The 21,549-nt window shown below is 37.9% G+C and overlaps 2 protein-coding genes across 2 annotated transcripts; both read left to right on the plus strand.

Moving 5' to 3' along the window:
* The first annotated feature begins 534 nt into the window (after nucleotides 1-534).
* Nucleotides 535-1,122, plus strand: LOC106795263 (cleavage and polyadenylation specificity factor subunit 4-like). Its single transcript, XM_014764664.1, has one exon. The coding sequence runs from the start codon at nucleotides 535-537 to the stop codon at nucleotides 1,120-1,122; it is 588 nt and encodes a 195-aa protein (XP_014620150.1).
* Nucleotides 1,123-15,777: 14,655 nt separating this feature from the next.
* Nucleotides 15,778-17,702, plus strand: LOC102667693 (uncharacterized). The gene is made up of 3 exons (XM_006592998.1): nucleotides 15,778-15,867; nucleotides 16,111-16,399; nucleotides 17,656-17,702. Exons 1-3 carry the CDS (start codon nucleotides 15,778-15,780, stop codon nucleotides 17,700-17,702), a joined length of 426 nt encoding a protein of 141 aa, XP_006593061.1.
* Nucleotides 17,703-21,549: the final 3,847 nt, after the last annotated feature.

The following is a 21,549-nucleotide window of genomic DNA, read 5'->3' on the forward strand; positions in this document are numbered from 1 at the left end:
CATGTGTGTTATGAGCTTTCTGTGTTTCCTTGTGTACTCTGACGCATTGTGTTTGTTTTGTTTTGTTTAGAGGTGTACTCTATTGTGTTGGTATATTTTTTTTTTCAAAGTTTTGGTTCTTGCGTGACATAGAAAGTAATGGCTGCGAGAAATGAGCGAGAATGACTTCTTACCGCGACCTTGAACAACTTGGTGCAAGTTATGGCCACTCTGGGAGGTAGTGGAGGAGCAACTGTGTGCCATGGTTTAGATCGCTTTCAGAGAAACAACCCACCTACCTTCAAAAGGGGTTATGATCTTGAGGGTGCTGAGGCTTGGCTGAGGGAGATTGAGAAGATCTTTCGGGTGACAGAGTGTTAGGACCAGCAGAAGGTGTTGTTTGCTACTCACATGTTGGAAGATGAGGCGGAGTACTGGTGGGAGAACACTCGCCCACATCTAGAGGGAGCAGGTGGTGCTTTTGTTCCATAGGGGACTTTCAGATAGACTTTTCTGGAGAAGTATTTTCCAGAAGATGTGAAGAACAGGAAGGAGATGGAGTTCCTCGAGCTGAAACAAGGGAGCATGACGATGGCAGAGTATGCAGCGAGGTTTGAGAACCTCGTAAGGTACTTTCCTCATTATCAGGGGGAATCTGGGGAGAGGTCCAAATGTGTGAAATTTGTCAATGGCCTCCGACCAGAAGTAAAGATGATGGTGAATTGTCACAGTATTCATAACTTTGCACAGTTGACAAACATGTGTAGGATCTTTGACGAGGATCAGCGGGAAAAGGTTGCATTTTACAGGAATGCCAATGCTAGTCATGGGAAAGAGAAGAAGCCCGTGACTCACAATCGTGTTAAGCCATATTCTGCCCCTCCTGGGCAATATGGAAACCATTCTGGGGGACAGAGGACCAGTGGAGGACATCACCTAGCTGGTGGGAGTTCTCAGCCAGTTAACAAGGTGTCTCAGCCTACTGGTAGAGGCGGTGGTGGTGCTCCTACTACACTTGCTACGCCAACCCGGTGTGCTAAGTGTGGTAAGATGGGTCATTTTGCTTGTGAGTGCCCAGATAGTGACGTGACTTGTTTCAACTGCCGAGGTAAGGGCTACATCAGTACCAATTGCCCACATTAGAGGAAGGAGAAGAGAAGTGGAAGTCTGAATAACCAGAACGGACGACTGAGGACCATAGGGAGAGTGTTTGGTCTTAGTGGTGCTGATGACGCATAGTCTGATGATCTCATCCAAGGTATGTGTTTCATAAGTCAAGTTCCCTTGGTTGTATTGTATGATTCACGTGCAACACATTCGTTTATTTCTCGTGTCTATGTTGAAAAAATTTCCTTACCTATGTCTTCCTTGAAATTTGACTTGATTGTGAATACATATGCTAGTGGGTCTGTTTTAACTTCTGATGTGTGCTTGCAATGTCATGTCTTAATTTCTGATAGACAGTTTTGATTGATTTAGTTGTTTTACCGTTGAGTCAGATTGATGTTATTCTTGGTATGGACTTGTAGAAGCAAAGCTTCATGGTGAATCAAAGGTGATTCAAAGGTGTTTTGATGATAACAATGATGATGACAAAGGTGATGAAAAAAAGCTCAAAGATCAATCAAAGAACAACTCAAGTGAATCAAGAACAATTCAAGAGTTCAAGATAAGAATCAAGAAGAATTCAACAACTCAAGAAGAAAGTCTAGAGACAAGAATCAAGATTCAAGGTTCAAGATCTCAAGATTCAAGGTTCAAGATTCAAGAATAAAGAGAAGACTCAATCAAGATAAGTATTAAAAAGTTTTTTCAAAACTTTGAATAGCACATGAATTTTTGACAAAACCTTTTACCAAAGAGTTTTTACTCTCTGGTAATCGATTACCATATTGTTGTAATCGATTACCAGTAGCAAAATGAGTTTGAAAAAGTTTTCAAAACTGAATTTACAACGTTCCAATTATTTTCAAAAAGATGTAATCGATTACAATGTTTTGGTAATCGATTACCAGTGCCCTTGAATGTTGAAATTCAAATTCAAATGTGAAGAGTCACATCCTTTCACTTAAAAGCTTTGTGTAATCGATTACACTAATTTGGTAATCGATTACCAGTGGCTGTTTCTGAATAAAACAAAAGATGTAACTCTTCAAAAAGGTTTTTGACTTTTTCAAATTGGTTTTAAGTTTTTCTAAAAGTTATAACTCTTCTAAATGGTTGTCTTGACCAGACATGAAGAGTCTATAAAAGCAAGGCTTTGTTTTGCATTTCAAGCATCTTGAATACTTTTCCAATCATTTGATTACAATCCTTTGCAAGCCTTGAATCTCTTTGAACTTCTTCTTCTTCTTTGTACCAAAAGCTTTCTGAAGTTTTTTGGTTTTCCAAACCTTGAAAACTTGTGCTATTCATCTTTTCATTCTCTTCTCCTTTTGCCAAAAAGAATTCGCCAAGGACTAACCGCCTGAATTCTTTTTGTGTCTCTCTTCTCCCTTTTCCAAAAGAACAAAGGACTAACCGCCTGAATTCTTTTGTGTCTCCCTTCTCCCTTGTCAAAGAATTCAAAACGACACAGTATGAGAATTCTTTTGATTCTTCCCATTCCCTAATACAAAAGTGTTCAAAGGACTAACCGCCTGAGAATTCTTTTGTATCCCCATTCACAAAGTATCAAAGGTTTAATAGCATAAGATCTTTGTCTCAACACATTGGAGGGTACATCCTTTGTGGTACAAGTAGAGGGTACATCTACTTGAGTTTGACTGAGAACAAGAGAGGGTACATCTCTTGTGGATCAGTTCTAGTGGAGGGTACGTCCACTAGGTTCAAAGAGAACAAGGGAGGGTACATCCCTTGTGGATCTTTGCTTGTAAAAGGATTTTTACAAGGTTGAAAGAAACCTCAAGGACCGCAGATCGCTTGGGGACTGGATGTAGGCACGGGTTGTTGCCGAACCAGTATAAAAACTCTTGTGTGTTTGTTTCCTTCTTCCCTACTCTTTTACTTTCCGCTGTGCATGTAATTTCCGCTTTTACTTTCTGTTAAGTTTTCTCTTCTACTCCTCATTTTCTTAACAATTTAGTAAAAGCCTTAAAAGAGTAATTTTTTAATTGGTAAAGGTTTAGGAATAATTAATTCAACCCTCCCCTTCTTAATTATTCTGAGGCCACTCGATCCAACAGGACTAGTTATCTTCCAATCACGTCTTATTAAATTGTTTTGAGAAATCTGTTGTCTTTCCTGAGTCTGGTGTGAGTGAAGGTGATATGTTTTTGTCTGCTAACTAAGTCGAGGCATCTTTGAGGGAGGATGCACGAGTATACATGATATTAGCTAGTATGAATGTCGAGACCAAAACCTCTGTGAGTGATATACCATTGGTGAGGGAGTTTCCAGAGGTGTTTGAGGAGGTTTCAGGATTACCACCTAAGAGAAAAGTCAAGTTCTCTATAGACCTAATGCCTGGTACTGGACCTATATCCATAGCACCTTATAGGATGTACCCTGTAGAGTTGAGTGAGCTTAAGAAACAGTTAGAGGAGCTCTTAGAGAAACAGTTCGTAAGGCCTAGTGTGCCACCCTGGGGAGTGCCAGTGTTGTTAGTTAAGAAGAAGGATGAGACTATGAGGCTATGTGTAGATTATTTTCAGCTAAATAAGGTAACGATTAAGAATAGGTACCCTTTGTCTAGGATAGATGACCTGATGGACCAATTAGTAGGGGCTTGTGTGTTCAGTAAGATAGATCTCAGGCCAAGTTACCACCAAATTAGAGTGAAGCCTGAGGATGTTCTGAAGACTGCTTTTAGGACCCGTTACAACCATTATGAGTACTTGGTTATGCCTTTTGGTGTGACCAACGCCCCTGGTGTGTTCATGGATTATATGAATAGGATCTTTCACCCCTACCTAGATAGTTTTGTAGTGGTCTTCATAGATGATATCTTGGTGTATTCTAAGACTAGAGAGGAACATGAGGAGCATCTAAGGGTTGTGTTGCAAACCCTCAAAGACAACAGATTGTATGCTAAGTTGTCCAAGTGTGATTTTCGGCTAGAGGAGGTGAGCATCCTAGGGCGCGTTATATCTAGGGGAGGGATAGTAGTAGATCTTTCCAAGGTAGAGGTGGTGATGAGTTGGGAGAGTCCTAAGTCGGTGTTTGGGATTAGGAGTTTCCTTGGTTTAACACGATACTACTGTAGATTTATAGAGGGTTTTTCTAAGCTAACCTTACCTTTGACTAAGCTTACTCATAAGGGTCAAGTTTTTGTGTGGGATGCCTAGTGTGAGAGTAGTTTCTGTACCCTTAAGAAAAGGTTGACCACTGCACCAGTTTTAGTGTTACCTAACCCGAGTGAACCCTTTGTGGTGTACTGTTGATGTGCCATCATTTTCTCATATTTCTTAATCCTTTTTGTCACCACTTTAATTACTGATTAGCCTTAATTGTCAAATTAATTATGCAGTTTTATCATTTGGGCCTACTGGATTAATTTTGTGTTTTTAATTTAATTTCAAGAGAATTATAAGCAATTGGGCTTGAATCCAGAATTTGGCTTGGAATTGAAGAGAGTAGACTATTTTATTCTACCAAATTTTATCTTATCTAGATATTATTTAGATTTGATCTCATCTCATCTAGATATTATTTCATCTAGATCTTATCTAGATTTTATTTTATTTATGGGCTTGGATTTAAAATAGATTTGTAAGCTTTGGGGCTGAAAATTATATAACAACATCAAGGTTCTAGTTTAGGCTCTCTTCTCTCTCTCATCTCCTCTCTCTCTTTTTCGTTTTAGTGTTAGAGTACTACTCTCAATTCGTTTTAGTTTCTTTTTCGTTTTGGAGAATAATTCTAGTTTTCTTCAATTCTACTACAATTTCATTTTCTATTGATTAATGGAAGGCTAAGTCTCCAACGTTGTTTTCTCTTGAGGATCAAGCACAACTCTCTTTGAGGTTCTATTATTACTATTAAATTCTGATCAGTTTTTCCTCTTCACCAATTACTTTGTATTTGTTGCTATTAATTCATGCATGCTTAGTGCTTGATTAATTGTCTTTGCGCTTAATTTACATTCATGCTTAATGATTGTTCATGATTAATTGGTGTATGTGTTGCTTAATCACATAATGAATGCCTTATGTTAAATTTCGCTTAGTAATTTAATTTAAGGTTGGATTAAGTGATTGAACTGATAAAGGATAAACTCTCGTAACCTAGGATAAGAGACTTACTTGTGAATCAAGGGGAAGCAACGTGTTTTAATTTTGATATTTTCTAATTCACATCTATTCGCTGTTTAATTTACAAAAGCAAACAACCCCCCCCCCCCCCCCCACAATTCATTACTATTTTCCTACTATCTGTTATGAACGTTTGGTTGACCATTGCTCGTTGGGAGACGACCTAGGATCACTTCCTAGATACTTCATTTTTAATGTTTATTTGATTCGGGTACGGCCTCGATCAAATTTGGCACTGTTGCCGGGGAGCAGTGTTCAAAGGTTCATAATAGCTAGTGATTCGTGTTTTATGTTTAGTTGTTTTATGCTTTCATGTTGTGTTAGTGTCTTGTTATTTTGTTTAGTGTGGTGTTTTGTTTTAGTTTTTCTGTTCAGCGCTTCCCCTGTTTCAGTTTTTGTGTTTTGTTGTGAATAGTGCTTTGCGACGGATTTAGCGACCACTTTTGCTGACCTGGGAAACAGAGTAGTAGTGCAAATCCATTAGCGACTAAATTAGTGACTGCTGCTGACAATATAATTAGCGATTTTTGTTTTGATAGTTAGGGTTGTTATTTTTGGCTGAATTTTGGTGTGGTAGGTTCTTTTGACTCATATTTTGTGTGAAAAATACCAGGAACACTTGGTGTGGCCAGATTTGAGAGATTCAAAAAAATTTGAGAACTTGTGTTTAGCAAAACTTCAAACGGCCATAACTTTTGCTCCGAGTATCAGAATGACTATTATTATATATATATATTTGGGGTAGAAAAAAATTTCCCATACCGTGGTAGTCGGACGAGGTCTCTAGCTAGCCAAAATCGCTTGTTTACTAGTTTTTTTTTTCAAGTTTTATTGTTTTATTTTTCTAAACTTTCCTTAGGTTGTTTCCATAGTTAGACTTTGAATTTTTGCCTGAAAATTTTTGTGCCATCTTTTCATGATTTTAGGGTGTTGCTCACAAAATTTCAAGTCATTTGGATATCATTTGAGGGTAGCTGTACTTCAAACCTACACTGTTACTTGCATAAGAAGGCAACTAGTTGTGCATGCTGAATGTAGTGTATGACTAGAGGCAATTCATTTGACTTACAACCCTTTGATCCTGAGATAGATAGGACATTTCATAGATTAGTTAGGCATCATTTTGTACCTTTTGAGCATCCTGAGCATTTTGTTATTGGTAATTTTGAACATCCTGATTTTGAGCATTATAGTTTTGAACATTCTGAGAACATGTCACAACCTCCAACCCATGAGAGGACTCTAAGGGAAATGGCTGCACCTGATTTCACCTACGAAAGCTTGTGCATCCAATACCCTGATGAGGATGCCCCATATGTTCTTAAAACTGGACTGATCCATTTGCTTCCAAAGTTTCATGGCCTTGTAGGTGAAGACCCGTACAAACATCTGAAAGAATTCCATATTGTCTGCTCCACCATGAAACCCCCAGATGTCCAGGAGAATCACATATTTTCTGAAGGCTTTTCCTCATTCTTTAGAGGGAGTGGCAAAGGACTGGCTATATTATCTTGCTCCAAGGTCCATCACGAGTTGGGATGACCTCAAGAGAGTATTCTTAGAAAATTTGTTCCTTGCTTCTAGGACCACGACCATCAGAAAGGATATTTCAAGCATTAGGCAACTCAATGGAGAGAGCCTATATGAATACTGGGAGAGATTTAAAAAACTATGTGCCAGTTTCCCTCACCACCATATTTCTGAGTAGCTTCTTCTCCAATATTTTTATGAAGGACTCAGTAACATGGAGAAAAGTATGATAGATGCTGCCAGTGGTGAAGCCCTTGGAGACATGACCCCAGCTGAAGCCAGAAATTTAATTGAGAAGATGGCTTCAAACTCCCAGCAATTTAGTGACAGAAATGATGCTATTGTCATTAGAGGAGTGCATGAAGTAGCCACAAATTCATCTTCATCAGCTGAGACTAAGAAGCTTGAAGGTAAACTAGATGCCTTGGTTAACCTGGTAACCCAACTGGCCATGAATAAAAAATCTGCACCTGTCACCAGACTCTGTGGTTTATGCTCCTCTGCCGACCACCACACAGACCTTTGCCCTTATGTGCAACAATCTGAAGCAATTGAATAGCCTGAAGCTTATGCTGCAAACATCTACAATAGACCTCCTCAACCTCAGCAGCAAAATCAGCCACAACAGAACAATTATGACCTCTCCAGCAACAGGTACAATCCCGGGTGGAGGAATCATCCCAACCTTAGATGGTCGAATCCTTCACAACAGCAACAACAACAACCTTATTTTCAGAATGTTGCTAGCCCAAGCAGACCATACGTTCCTCCACCAATCCAACAACAACAACAACAACAACAACAACAGCAACAGCCCTAGAAACAACAAACAGTTGAGGCTCCTCCGTAACCTTCCCTTGAAGAACTTGTGAGGCAAATGACTATGCAAAACATGCAGTTTCAACAAGAGACCAGAGCCTTCATTTAGAGCTTAACTAATCAGATGGGACAATTGGCTACACAGTTAAATCAACAACAGTCCCAGAATAATGACAAATTACCTTCTCAATCTGTCCAGAATCCCAAAAATGTGAGTGCCATTACATTGAGGTCGGGAAAGCAGTGTCAAGGACCTCAACCAACAACATCTTCCTCATCTGCAAATGAACCTGCCTAACTTTACTCTACTCCAGAAAAAGCTGATGACAAAAATTTAAAGAGTAAGTTACCTAACAATTTCTATGCAGGTGAATCTTCCACTAGTAATTCTGATTTACAAAAGCAACATATCTCTCTTCCATTCCCTCCAAGAGCAATTTCCAACAAAAAAATGGAAGAGGCAGAGAAGGAGATCTTGGAAACATTTAGAAAAGTAGAGGTAAACATACCTTTGCTGGATGCAATAAAGCAAATTTCAAGATATGCTAAATTCTTGAAGGAGCTGTCCACTAATAAGAGGAAGCTTAAAGGAAGTGAAAGAATTAGTATGGGCAGAAATGTCTCCGCATTGATTGGTAAATATGTTCCCCAAATCCCTGAAAAATGTAAAGATCCAGGTACATTCAGCATACCTTGTATTATAGGGAACAATAAGTTTGACAATGCCATGCTAGATTTAGGAGCTTCTATTAGTGTTATGCCTCTGTCTATTTTTAATTCTCTATCTCTTGGTCCTTTGTAGTCAACTGATATGGTAATTCATTTAGCTAATAGAAGTGTTGCCTATCCTGCTGGTTGCATAGAGGATGTCTTAATTAGAGTTGGTGAACTGATTTTCCCTGTTGATTTTTATATTTTGAATATGGAGGAAGGATTTTCTCAAGGATCAGTTCCCATCATTCTAGGCAGACCTTTTTATGAAAATTGCTAGAACTAAGATAGATGTATATGCAGGCACACTATCTATGGAGTTTGGTGATATAACTGTTCATTTTAATATTCTTGATGCTATGAAACATCCATCTGAAGATCTTTCTGTATTTTGCGCTGAAATAATTGACCATATTGTTGATGAATACATGATTGATCTTCATTCTAATCTGCATGCCTGTCACTCTTCATGCATTGAATCTGAATTTGTACTTGATCATATGGCTAAATTTGATGCTGAGAGTGAATTTGAAATTGATATTGATTACATGTCTGGTGATGTTTTACCTCTAGAGTCAGATAAAACTAACCATGTTTTAGGAAGTACACATACCTCTGACTTTCTTTATGAGGTACAGGCTGAGAAACCATCTCTTTCTACCATTATCTAGCCGCCTACACCAGAATTGAAGCCTCTGCCATCAAATTTAAAATATGCTTACTTGGATGATAGCAAAAGTTTTCCAATAATTATATCTGCCTCCCTTGCCGATGAGCAAGAGGAGAAGCTGTTATCAGTTCTCAAGAAGCATAAGAAGGCTATAGGCTAGACCCTGGCTGACATTCCAGGTATTAGCCCATACACATGTATGCATTGGATAAATTTAGAGGATGGGGCTAAACCAGTAAGACAGCCACAAAGAAGACTCAACCTGGTTATTCTTGATGTAGTTAAGAAGGAGGTAACCAAGCTTTTGCAAGCTAGAATCATTTATCTTATCTCCGACAGCCAATGGGTGAGTCCCATCCAGGTAGTCCCGAATAAAACCGTCCTCACCGTGATAAAAAATGAGAAGGAGGAGATGATTCCTACTCGGGTGCAGAACAGTTAGAGAGTTTGCATCGACTATAAGAGGCTGAACCAGGTTACCAAAAAGGACCATTTTCCCCTGCCATTCATTGACCAGATACTTGAACGCCTGGCAGGTAAATCTCACTACTGTTTCCTTGACGGTTTTTCTGGTTATATGCAAATCACTATTGCTCCCGAGGATCAGGAAAATACCACATTCACCTGCCCCTTTGGCACTTTTGCCTATAGGAGGATGCCTTTCGGCCTGTGCAATGCCCCTGGTACCTTCCAGCGGTGCATGATTAGTATTTTCAATGATTTTTTAGAAAATTGCATAGAGGTGTTTATGGATGATTTCACTGTATATGGATCATCTTTTGATATTTGTTTGGATAGTCTGAAAAAGGTTTTGAATAGATGCACTAAAACTAACCTTGTTCTAAATTTTGAAAAATGTCATTTTATGGTTGAGCAAGGTATAGTTTTAGGCCACATTATTTCCAATAAGGACATTGAAGTAGATCCTGCAAAAAATTTTGTTATTTCATAATTGCCTTACCCCTCTTGCGTGCGAGAGGTGCGATCTTTTCTTGGTCATGTAGGATTCTACAGGCGCTTTATAAGAGATTTTAGCAAAGTAGCCCTTCCACTATCCAACTTGTTGCAAAAGGAGGTGGAGTTTGACTTTAATGATAAATGCAAAGAGGCTTTTGATTGCCTCAAAAGAGCATTGACTACCACCCCCATCATCCAAGCACCCGACTAGACAGCCCCTTTTGATGCATCAAATTATACATTGGGAGCTGTCCTTGCTCAGAAAATTGATAAATTGCCTAGGGTGATATATTATGCTTCTAGGACTTTAGATGCTGCCCAAGCGAATTATACCACTACTAAAAAAGAGCTACTAGCCATAGTTTTTGCTCTTGAAAAATTTCATTCTTATTTGCTTGGTATTCGCATTATTGTTTATACTAACCATGCAGCTCTAAAGTACTTGTTGAAGAAGGCTGATTCAAAGCCTAGATTGATTCGATGGATGCTCTGGCTCCAAGAGTTTGACTTGGAGATCCGTGATAGGAGCGGAGCACAAAATTTAGTTGCTGATCATTAGAGTCGGATCGAACGTGTGTCTGATGAGGATTCACCCATTCGGGATGATTTCCCGAATGATCATTTGTATATACTGTATAGTATTTTTGATTCTCTTTCTACTCCCTGGTTTGCTAACATTGTCAATTATTTAGTTGCTTCTGTTTTTCCTCCCTTAGCATCTAAAGCTCAAAAAGATAAAATTAAAAGTGATGTTAAGCATTTTATTTGGGATGACCCCTACTTGTGGAAATTGTGCAGTGATCAGGTCATTAGACGATGCATTCCAGATCATGAGACTGACTCAGTCCTGCGGTTCTGTCATTCTTCCGCACCGGAAGGTCATCTGGGTGTTCAAAGGACAGCTCGCAAAGTACTTGACTGTGGCTTTTATTGGCCCACCATCTTTAAAGATGCGTGGAAGATTTGTAGTAGTTGTGAGCAGTGTCAGAAAGCAGGAAGTGCACTTAAATGGCGACAACAAATGCCTCAGCAACCTATGCTATTCTATGAGGTGTTTGATGTCTGGGGCATAGATTTCATGGGTCCTTTTCCTGTCTCTTTTGGTTATGTTTACATTCTCCTTGCAGTTGATTGTGTTTCAAAATGGGTGGAAGCCAAGCCCACTAGAACTAATGATGCTAAGGTTGTTGCAGATTTTGTTAGATCTAATATGTTTTGCAGGTTTGGAGTACCTAAAGCAATTGTTAGTGATCAAGGAACCCATTTTTGCAACAAATCAATGCATGCCTTGCTTAAAAAGTACGGGGTTGTACACAGGGTATCCACACCATACCACCCCCAAACCAATGGACAGGCAGAAATTTCTAACAGGGAGATCAAGAGAATTTTAGAGAAGCTTGTGCAGCCAAGCAGGAAAGATTGGAGTACCAGGCTTGATGATGCTCTTTGGGCACATCGGACTACCTACAAAGCACCCATAGGAATGTCTCCTTATCAGGTTGTCTTTGGAAAGGCATGTCATCTTCCAGTGGAGATTGAGCTCAAAGCATACTGGGCAGTGAAGACCTACAACTTCTCTATGGATCAAGCTGGTGAGGAAAGAAAGTTGCAACTGAGTGAGTTAGATGAGATACGCCTAGAAGCGTATGAGGATGACAAGTTCTACAAAGAAAAGACCAAGAAGTTCCATGATAGCATGATAATTAAAAAGGACTTCATGGTTGGGCAAAAAGTGTTATTGTATAATTCTAGGCTTGGACTCATGAGTGGTAAGTTGAGGTCTAAGTGGATTGGTCCTTTTGTTGTTACTAATGTTTTTCCTTATGGTACAGTTGAGATCAAAAGCGACTCCACAAACAAGAGCTTCAAGGTCAATGGACACTGACTTACCATTCTTCACAAACCCTTCTTTAGTGGACGTAGTGGTGGAAGAGACTTCCTTACTCCACCCTACTCTTCCTCCACCATGACTTAGAGAGTTTTTCTTTTCCTATCTCCTTCTTTACTTTTATTACATTTGTTTGATTCTATTTGATGTTTTGATTGCTTTTAATCTTTTACTTGTGTTACATTGAGGACAATGTGTTGTTTAGGTATAGGGGGAGTGTTCTTTGGTTTTACTAGTTTTGTTAATTTTGTTAGTTGTGTTAAATTTGTTAATTTTGTTAGTTTTGTTGGGTTTCTAGTTTAATATTTTAGGTCAATTCTGTTTGCATGTACAACTTTGCATATTTTTCTTTGAATTATAGGATATGTTCTAGTAATGGGTAATTGTTTTGAAAATAAAAGTCGCTTGACATTTTGTGATTTGAAGTCCTTGTTTTTCCTCTACATGTCATGATAGTTTTGAAAGCTCAATTTGGAAGTGATAAGTTTACCTTTGTGAGAATTTGAGCCATCATCATAATCATTTGGTGTGTTTTGCCCCATTGATTGCTTGCACAATAGCCTTGGCTTGATTCTTGTTGATGCTTCCTAATTCACATGCATATTTGGAAATGATTTAGGCAATTTTGTTCTTATAAGCCTCTAGCCAAATGGACTTACCTTGAATTAATCCCTTTGATAGCCCTTTGAGCCTATGTTTCCCTTTCTTTGTTTTGAAGCTCATTACAAGCCTTAAGTGAAAAACCATGATCTCACCTTAACCTTAAGGAATTTTGGAGCTTTGGAATTGTTTTGGGAATAAGTGTGGGTGGTTTTGTTGGATAACATATTTCGCTGGCTATGCTTCATGATGTATTTTTGGCCATACTTGATGTACATTGTATACTGGTTAAATGTTGGACATGCTGAATGATATGCTATTTCTCAAATGCTACAGTGCCAAAAAAAAAGTTGAATCAATTAGAAAAAAAGAAAAAGAAAAGCAATAAAGTTGAGTGAATAAGATCTTAAATGGAAAAAGAATGATGAGACTCTTGGCTCTACTCTTTGCGTTTAAATTTTATCTTTAGGTTTTCTTATTTTTTCTTAATATGCACTTATTCCCCATTGCTCCTCTATTCCTTTGGGATTTAGCTACTTATTCCATATTTTTCCCTACCTTGTCCTTGGCCCCATTACAACCTTAAAAGACCTTTTGATCCTCATGTGCTTGTGTTTATGGGTTGATTGTCAATTTTAGAATCTTGCCAAGTTTATGTGATGTTGGTTTTCATGGGTGCTTTGAGGGTAAATAGTAGCCTAGACACTTGAGAGATATAGTGTATATCTTGTGAGGCTTTATCACTTTTCATTCTTGAGTTGATTAACTATTTTGCCATGATTGGGTTGCTTGGATGATTTTCACGAATGTCTTAACTCTTTGGATCTCTTCATGTTAGATGTTACCCATTTTTTTTTCATTCCTTGAGATTCATTGAGAAATATGTAATTGTTGTTGTGTCTATTTGTTTCTCTTTAATGTCTCTGAATTTGTCCCTTGCTTTGTTTTTTTTTTTTTGCCCAGGAGTGCAAAAGGCTAAGTGTGAGGGGATTTGATGTGTCATCATTTTCTCATATTTCTTAATCCTTTTTGTCACCATTTTAATTACTGATTAGCCTTAATTGTCAAATTAATTATGTAGTTTTATCATTTGGGCCTACTGGATTAATTTTGTGTTTTTAATTTAATTTCAGGAGAATTATAAGCAATTGGGCTTGAATCTAGAATTGGACTTGGACTTGAAGAGAGTAGACTATTTTATTCTACCAAATTTTATCTTATCTAGATTTTATCTTATCTAGATATTATTTAGATTTGATCTCATCTAGATATTATTTCATCTAGATCTTATCTTATCTTATCTAGATTTTATTTTATTTATGGGCTTGGATTTAAAACAGATTTGTATGCTTTGGGGCTGAAAACTATATAACAACATCAAGGTTCTAGTTTAGGCTCTCTTCTCTCTCTCATCTCCTCTCTCTCTTTTTCATTTTAGTTTTAGAGTGCTACTCTCAATTCATTTTAGTTTCTTTTTCGTTTTGGAGAATAATTCTAGTTTTCTTCGTTTCTATTACAATTTCATTTTCTATTGATTAATGGAAGACTAAGTCTCCAACGTTGTTTTCTCTTGAGGATCAAGCACAACTCTCTTTGAGGTTCTATTATTACTATTAAATTCTGATCAGTTTTTCCTCTTCACCAATTACTTTGTATTTGTTGCTATTAATTCATGCATGCTTAGTGCTTGATTAATTATCTCTGCGCTTAATTTATGTTCATGCTTAATGATCGTTCATGATTAATTGGTGTATGTGTTGCTTAATCACATAATGAATGCCTTATGTTAAATTTCGCTTAGTAATTTAATTTAGGGTTGGATTAAGTGGTTGAATTGATAAAGGATAAACTCTCATAACCTAGGATAAGAGACTTGCTTATGAATCAAGGGAAAACAACGTGTTTTAATTTTGATATTTTCTAATTCACATCTATTCGTTGTTGAATTTACAAAAGCAAAGACCCCCCCCAATTCGTTACTATTTTCCTAATATCTGTTATGAACGTTTGGTTGACCATTGCTCATTGGGAGACGACCTAGGATCACTTCCTAGATACTGCATTTTTAATGTTTATTTGATTCGGGTACGACCTCGATCAACTGTGATGCATCCTAGATGGGTTTGGGTGGAGTGCTTATGCAGCGGGGATAGGTAGTGGCCTATGCTTCTTGACAGCTCAACATACATGAAAGGAATTATCCCATGCACGACCTTGAGTTAGCAGCCGTAGTTTTTGCTCTTAAGCTTTGGAGGCATTACCTTTATGGATCTAAATTTGAGGTGTTTAGTAACCATAAGAGCCTTAGATATTTGTTTGATCAAAGAGAGCTTAACATGAGGTAGAGGAGATGGTTGGAGTTCCTTAAGGATTATGATTTTGAGCTTAGCTATCACCCAGGTAAGGCCAATGTAGTAGCTGATGCCTTGAGTAGGATATCCCTTCAGATGTCTACTTTGATGGTTAGAGAGTTATACCTCTTAGAGTAGTTTAGAGACATAAGTTTGACATGTGAGATCACCTCTAGTAGCATTAAGTTGGGTATGTTGAGAGTCACCAGCGAACTCTTGAGCGAGATTCGTGAGGGTCAGAAGTTTGACCCATTCTTGTCAGCCCAGTTAAAGTCCATAGTTGCAGGGAGAGAGAGTAGTTTTAAAGTGGGGCCTGATGGACTCTTGAGATTCTAGGATAGGGTGTGTGTTCCTAGTGTGCCCAAGCTTAGGAGAACGATCTTGGAAGAGGGCCATAAAAGTAGTATGAGTATCCACCTGGGAGCGACTAAGATGTACTAGGACCTTAGGCAGATGTTTTGGTGGCCGGGTATGAAGAGAGAAGTTAATGAGTTTGTCCTTGCGTGCCTAATGTGTCAGAAAGCTAAGATAGAACACCAAAAGCCTTTAGGGTAGTTGCAACCTTTAGAGATACTTGAGTGGAAATGGGATAACATCTTCATGGATTTCATGGTGGGGTTACCTAGGACCCCCAAAGGTTTAGATTCCATTTGGGTTATTGTAGACAGGTTGACGAAATCTGCTTACTTCATCCTAATTAACATCATATATTCCTTAGAGAGGTTGACTAGCTTGTACATTAGTGAGATAGTTAGGCTACACGGTGTTCCTTTTAGCATAGTCTTTGATAGAGATCCCATATTTACCTCTAGATTTTGGGAGAGTCTTCATAAAGCCTTGGGGATCAAGCTTAGGTTAAGTTCTGCTTACCACCCACAGACTGACGATTAGACTGAGCGCACCATCCAATCCTTAGAGGACCTCTTAAGAGCTTGCATGTTAGAGCAGAGGGGTAGCTGGGATAGTTTCTTACCCTTAATAGAATTTACATACAACAATATTGTTCACTCTAGTATAGGTATGGAACCTTACAAGGCATTGTATGGTAGAAGATGTAAGACACCTCTATGCTGGGTAGATTCCAGTGAGAGCATTGCCTTAGGACCTGAGGTAGTTCAGTAGACCACTAAAAAGGTCAAGTTGATCCAAGAAAGGATTAGAGCAGCCCAGAGTGGGCAGAAGAGTTACTATGATAGGAGAAGAAAGGACCTTGAATTTGTTGTAGGTGATTATGTATTCCTGAGAATCACTTCGTGGACTGGGGTTGGTAGGGCGTTAAAGTCCTATAAGCTCACACCTAGATTCATTGATCCCTTTGAAATCCTAAAGCGTGTTGGCCCAATTGCGTATCAGGTGCCCTTGCCACCATCTCTCTCAAATCTCCATAGTGTCTTCCATGTCTCTCAGCTCAGAAAATATGTTCATGATTCGTCGCACGTGATCGAGTTGGACAACGTTCAAGTGAAAGAGAACTTGACATATGAAACACTGCCACTGAGAATTGACGATCGTATGGTTAAACAACTAAAGGGGAAGGAGATTCCCTTGGTCAAAGTAGTATGGGGAAGTGCTTCAGGTGAGGATGCCACCTGGGAACTAGAGGGTCAGATGTGTGATGCATATCCTACCTTATTTGATACCAGTAAGTTTCGGGGGTGAAACTTGTTTTAAGGGGGATGGAATTGTAATAGTCGTGCCTTTTGGGTTTTCCATTTTAACAAATAAATAAATAAATATATAAAATTAATTAGGTCATAAGTTCCCTCACTATATAAACTAACTTTTAACCCAAAGCAGCTTTTACAAAAAAATACCTTTTGTTCCTTTTTCCTTTTTTTGATGCACAAGAACCCTAATAGAGCAACCGGAGGAGGAGCTCTAGAGAGCACCAGAAACGCCACAATTGCTAACGGAGAATGCTTGAGTGACTACATCGAGGTAAGGGATGAGTTACTCAGACTTGGGGATTATAAGAAGCATGTATAGGGATCCTTAGAGGATCAATTCTGGATTATTTTGGGTTGTTTTTTTTTTCTTTCCAAAATTAAGTTATGTTTTTTTTAAATTGTTTCGCTAGTCATTGTGATTGAATTTCACTCGTGCAAAATTTGTTTTTATATTTTTTATGTTTCTGGCTTTGAATTTTACGTAAATCATTTACATGTTTCAAGCTTTGATTTCAAATTTTGAATTGTATATATATATATATATATATATATATATATATATACACGCGTTAATTCCTTTTTATATACGATCCCCTAACGTGAATGGCCAAACCTCAAATGGATTTTTTTTTGTATGAATGATTCTTATGGCCTGGACTTTCTGAGTTTGGCATTAAGCAGCATCACACCCCTATGTCCTTTGGTTATAATAATTAACTGTGTGTGAAGATGGACTCCTCAAAGTCTAGGCCTTAGGGGTAAATATATCCAGTTTGAATGCTCTTTTAAACCTGTGCTGATCCCCATATGGTTGGAGCGGTCTTGCAAAACAGAGTGACCCTGACTGGTCTCCCTATGATTTCACTTAGTGAGAGTGACCTGACTTACCCATTGTGAGGCATGTCCCGTCATGTACTCCTAGGTGTCCGATGAGGTTTTTCACTGAAAAATGGTACCACATTGCATGTAGGCTTGAGTCTAGCGTATTTGTTGCATAACGCTTGTGTTTGACTTTCATTGAGTTAACAGTTGTGGTTTGATGTTATTTTCTGGTGTGTGTGAACTTGAATGGGTGTGAATAATGTGAGTGATTTTGTGAAGTGATGTTATTTATATAAATTCAGCTTTAAGTATTATATGTTTCACATGCTCTAATGTTTAATTATATACGAATGTGATAACTCACTCCCGGTGTGTATTTGTGTTAGAGTTGATTGCCATTTTGTTTCAGGTGAGCCATTATATGATGAGTTTCATGCTAGAGATGGAGAGACTTAGTCTGTGAGAGGGATATGCTCTGATAAGTATGACATCGGGGCATAGGATTTTACTTCGCATGTTATAATTTCCGTGAATGATATAATTGCGTTATGTTTTCTGTTTTAGTTTTTATTTATTTATTCAGAATGAACGGCCTTGTTTTGAGTCGGGATAACTTTATCTTTTATTCGAACAATTTTTACTATGTTTTCACTAAGTGGATGTGAACCTTTTATCCTTTTGAATTGATTTTAAAGTAAATGTGTTTTTAAAAGAAAAAAAACTTTCAATGATTTTTTTCCTTTTATTATTATGGGTTTAAAAACTTTTAAATAAATTATGTATGATTTTTATTTCCTTTTATTTGTTATTTGTGAGGGTAGAGGGTGTCACAAAAGTCATATCAACCGTTAGTTTATCCAAAAAGAGCTCATAATTGTGATTCTATGCCACTGAATAAAATAAGTTGTTTGTAGTTGATTATAATTGAGAATGGAAGATCAATACATTTATTTTTTTATTACTCAAATGAATTCCATCCCAAACAAATTGGCATGCCTAGTGAGACTGTGTTGCCACTTTACAAACTAAACTAGTGTAAAGGAAGATAGTTTAGGAGATTAAGGAGTGGTAGAGTTATATTTGCCACTCAAAATATTAATTCAAACAAATCGACAATTTTTTTTATCAATGAGCAATAAGGATAATAATAATGGAGATTCGAAACAATAATAATAATGGAGATTCGAGCATAGCGACAATGCAAGTTGGCAGTGCAACAACAACTGCTCCTATGACAAATGCGTACAATGCAATGTTGTTGATGAGTACATCGAATGTGATGACATCGATGAATGCATCAGATGCTACGACACCAATTCTTACATCAAGTATGACAACTTCTACACCAGCGTCTAATATGATGAGCACTACTGCTATGCCAATATATTCAAATTCATATTTACTATCGGATACAAGATTGGAACAAATCCTTCCATTTATCACCATACCCACAATGGGTACAAGAACTTCATACCGTGGAGTTCATGCATTCAATAAAAATAATAATGGAACTCCTCTTAGTTTGAGGTATCCATGGGGCATGCCTAATTGTAGACCTCAAGGTGTAGAGTTAGATTCTTTTCAACCTTCAATGGAATATCGGGGTAAAATTCAATTACTTCCTAAAATAGAAATTGAAACAAAAATGGTTAAGGGAATGCTTATTATTATGGGTCAGAACAATTAAAAAGTTTAGGTAGGAATGGAGAAAGTGAGTCTTTGTTTGCAAGGATTTCAAACAATACTTTAACAACCTTAAGATAATAAAGGGATCACAGTAATCATGATATGGTGAACATGTTGTCTCAACATATAACAATTGTCTTAAATCCATTAGTTCAAATTGTTAGTAGTTTATTAGATGATAGTTGATAGTTTTAGAGAATTGTTTTAGAAAGAAGGCTATGCCATTGATTTCTTGGATGATCAATTACAACATACCAATTGCCTATTTATAGGCTCAAGTCACCAACCTCTCAATGGTGGTGAATGTTTCTACATTACTTTAGGTCTTTCTAGAGTTTTCATGATAGATTAGTATCATGATAGTTCTAGATTCTTCTATCTTATACACTTATAGTTCTAGATTGTTCTACCATATTCATACACATTATAGTTCTAGATTTTTCTACCATATTCATACATACTATAGTTCTAGGATATTCTACTATTTTCATACATATTATATTTAAGAATATTATAGAAATTTGTAGCAATTTCAACACTCCTCCTTGATGCAAATTTTTGTGACTCCGAGCATAGCTCATAATTCTTCAAATCTTGGTCTCGGCAACGCCTTTGTGAATATGTCTGCAATTTGATCTTCTGTTATGCAATAGTCGAGTTTGATCTCTTTAGTTGCTTCAGCTTCTCTGATAAAGTGATACTTGATTGCTATGTGTTTTGTTCTGCTGTGATGAACTGGATTCTTCGCCATTGCAATTGCTGATTTGTTGTCGCAGTTGATTTTAGTAGGCTCATCTTGTTTTTCTCCCATGTCTTCAAGTATCCTACGAAGCCATATAGCTTGACTCGTTGCTTCAGCAACTGCCACGTACTCTACTTCTGTTCTTGATTGTGCTATTGTAGCTTGCTTCTTCGACGCCCAAGAGAATGTTCCCGATCCTAGTGAGAAAGCATAGCCAGAGGTACTCTTCATGTCATCTGTCGAACCTACCCAATCACTGTCGGTGTAGCCAAGTAATTCTAAGTTGGTTTTGGTAGTATACCATATACCTAACTCTTTTGTTCCTTGTAGATACCTAAAAATTCTTTTTCCTGCTCCAAAGTGTATTTGACTTGGGCTTTGCATGAATCTTGATAAAAGAATTGTAGCATACATTATGTTAGGTCATGTAGTTGTCAAATATAGGAGGCTTCCAATTAGACTTCGGTATTTGGATGCATCAGATTCTGGTGCTCCATCATTCTTCTGTAGTTTCTCATTTGTTATGAGTGGAGTAGCAATAGGTTTGCAACCATTCATCTTGAATTTCTTAAGTAAGCCTTCTGTGTATTTCTTTTACAAGATGAATATCCCTTCATTTCTCTGACTTACCTCTATGCCGAGGACGTAACTCATCAAACCAAGGTCGGTCATCTCAAAGGTCTTCATCATGTCTTCTTTAAACTCCATCATCATCTTAGTATTGTTTCCCGTGTAGATAAGATCATCTACATATAGAGAGAGTAAGAGAGTGTTCTGACCTTGAGACTTGATGTAAAGTGTATGCTTACTCTTGCTCCTCCTGAATCCTTGATCCATGAAATACTGATTGATTCTGCTATACCATGCTCGAGGTGCTTGCTTCAAACCATAGAGTGCTTTTCTTAGTCTTAACACTTTGCTTTCTTTGCCTTCAGACACGAATCCTTGTGGCTACTCCACATAGATCTCTTCTTTAAGTATGCCGTTAAGGAAGGTGGATTTGACATCTAGTTGATGGATACTCCATCCTTTTTGTGATGCAAAAGCAATTAGAGCTCTTATGGTATCAAGACGAGCTACTAGTGCAAATGTCTCATTGTAGTCAATTCCGGGTTGCTGTGAGTAACCCTTAGCTACTAGCCTCACCTTGTGTTTCTGTATGGTGCCACCAGGGTTGAGCTTTGTCTTATAGACCCACTTAACCCCAATGATATCTTTTCCATGGGGACGATTTACTAACTCCCATGTGTTGTTTTTCTCGATCATCTGTATCTCCTCTTCCATTGCCTTGACCCATACTTCCTGCTTTAACGCTTCTTCAAAGCTTCCAGGTTCAAGTATGGACAAGTTACAGGTTTCATATATGTCCACCAAAGATCTTACTCGTCTTGGAGTAGACTCTGGTGATGATAGTTCTTGATCTTGTTGTTGTGGTGGAGGTGAATGTGGTTCACCTGGGTCTTCTTCCTCAGCTTCTTCTTGAGGTAGTTGAGCGGGTATAAGAACGTTCTTCTCCATTTTTTCTTCGTCCCAATTCCAAGAAGCGTACTCATCAACTTCAACATCTCGACTGATGACGAGTTTCTTAGTTTGCAAGTTGTAGACACGGTAGCCTTTAGAGATATTGTTATAACCAAGGAAGATACCTCGTATAGTCTTGTCTTCAAGCTTGTGCCTCTTCACGTCTGAAATATGAATGTAGAATATAGATCCAAAGACCCTTAGGTGCTTTGCTGATGGCTTCTTCCCATTCCAAGCTTCAATTGGAGTCTTATCTTTTACAGACTTAGTTGGACATCTGTTGAGTATGTAAACAGCAGTGTAGACTGCTTCAGCCCAGAATGTGTTAGGTAGTCCCTTTTCCTTGAGCATCGA

Source organism: Glycine max, chromosome 12 (genome assembly GCF_000004515.6).
Source record: "Glycine max cultivar Williams 82 chromosome 12, Glycine_max_v4.0, whole genome shotgun sequence".
Classification (NCBI taxonomy): domain Eukaryota; kingdom Viridiplantae; phylum Streptophyta; class Magnoliopsida; order Fabales; family Fabaceae; genus Glycine; species Glycine max.

What these genes read in the sequence shown, in the direction of transcription:
- LOC106795263 (XM_014764664.1), top strand. Translation starts at nt 535, where the DNA reads ATGGAGTTCCTCGAGCTGAAACAAGGGAGCATGACGATGGCAGAGTAT.
- LOC102667693 (XM_006592998.1), top strand. Translation starts at nt 15,778, where the DNA reads ATGGAACCTTACAAGGCATTGTATGGTAGAAGATGTAAGACACCTCTA. An exon ending in GCATTGCCTTAGGACCTGAG is followed by an intron (nt 15,868 to 16,110) that starts GTAGTTCAGTAG and finishes ATTGCGTATCAG; the next exon opens with GTGCCCTTGCCACCATCTCT. An exon ending in TCCTACCTTATTTGATACCA is followed by an intron (nt 16,400 to 17,655) that starts GTAAGTTTCGGG and finishes ATTTTGTTTCAG; the next exon opens with GTGAGCCATTATATGATGAG.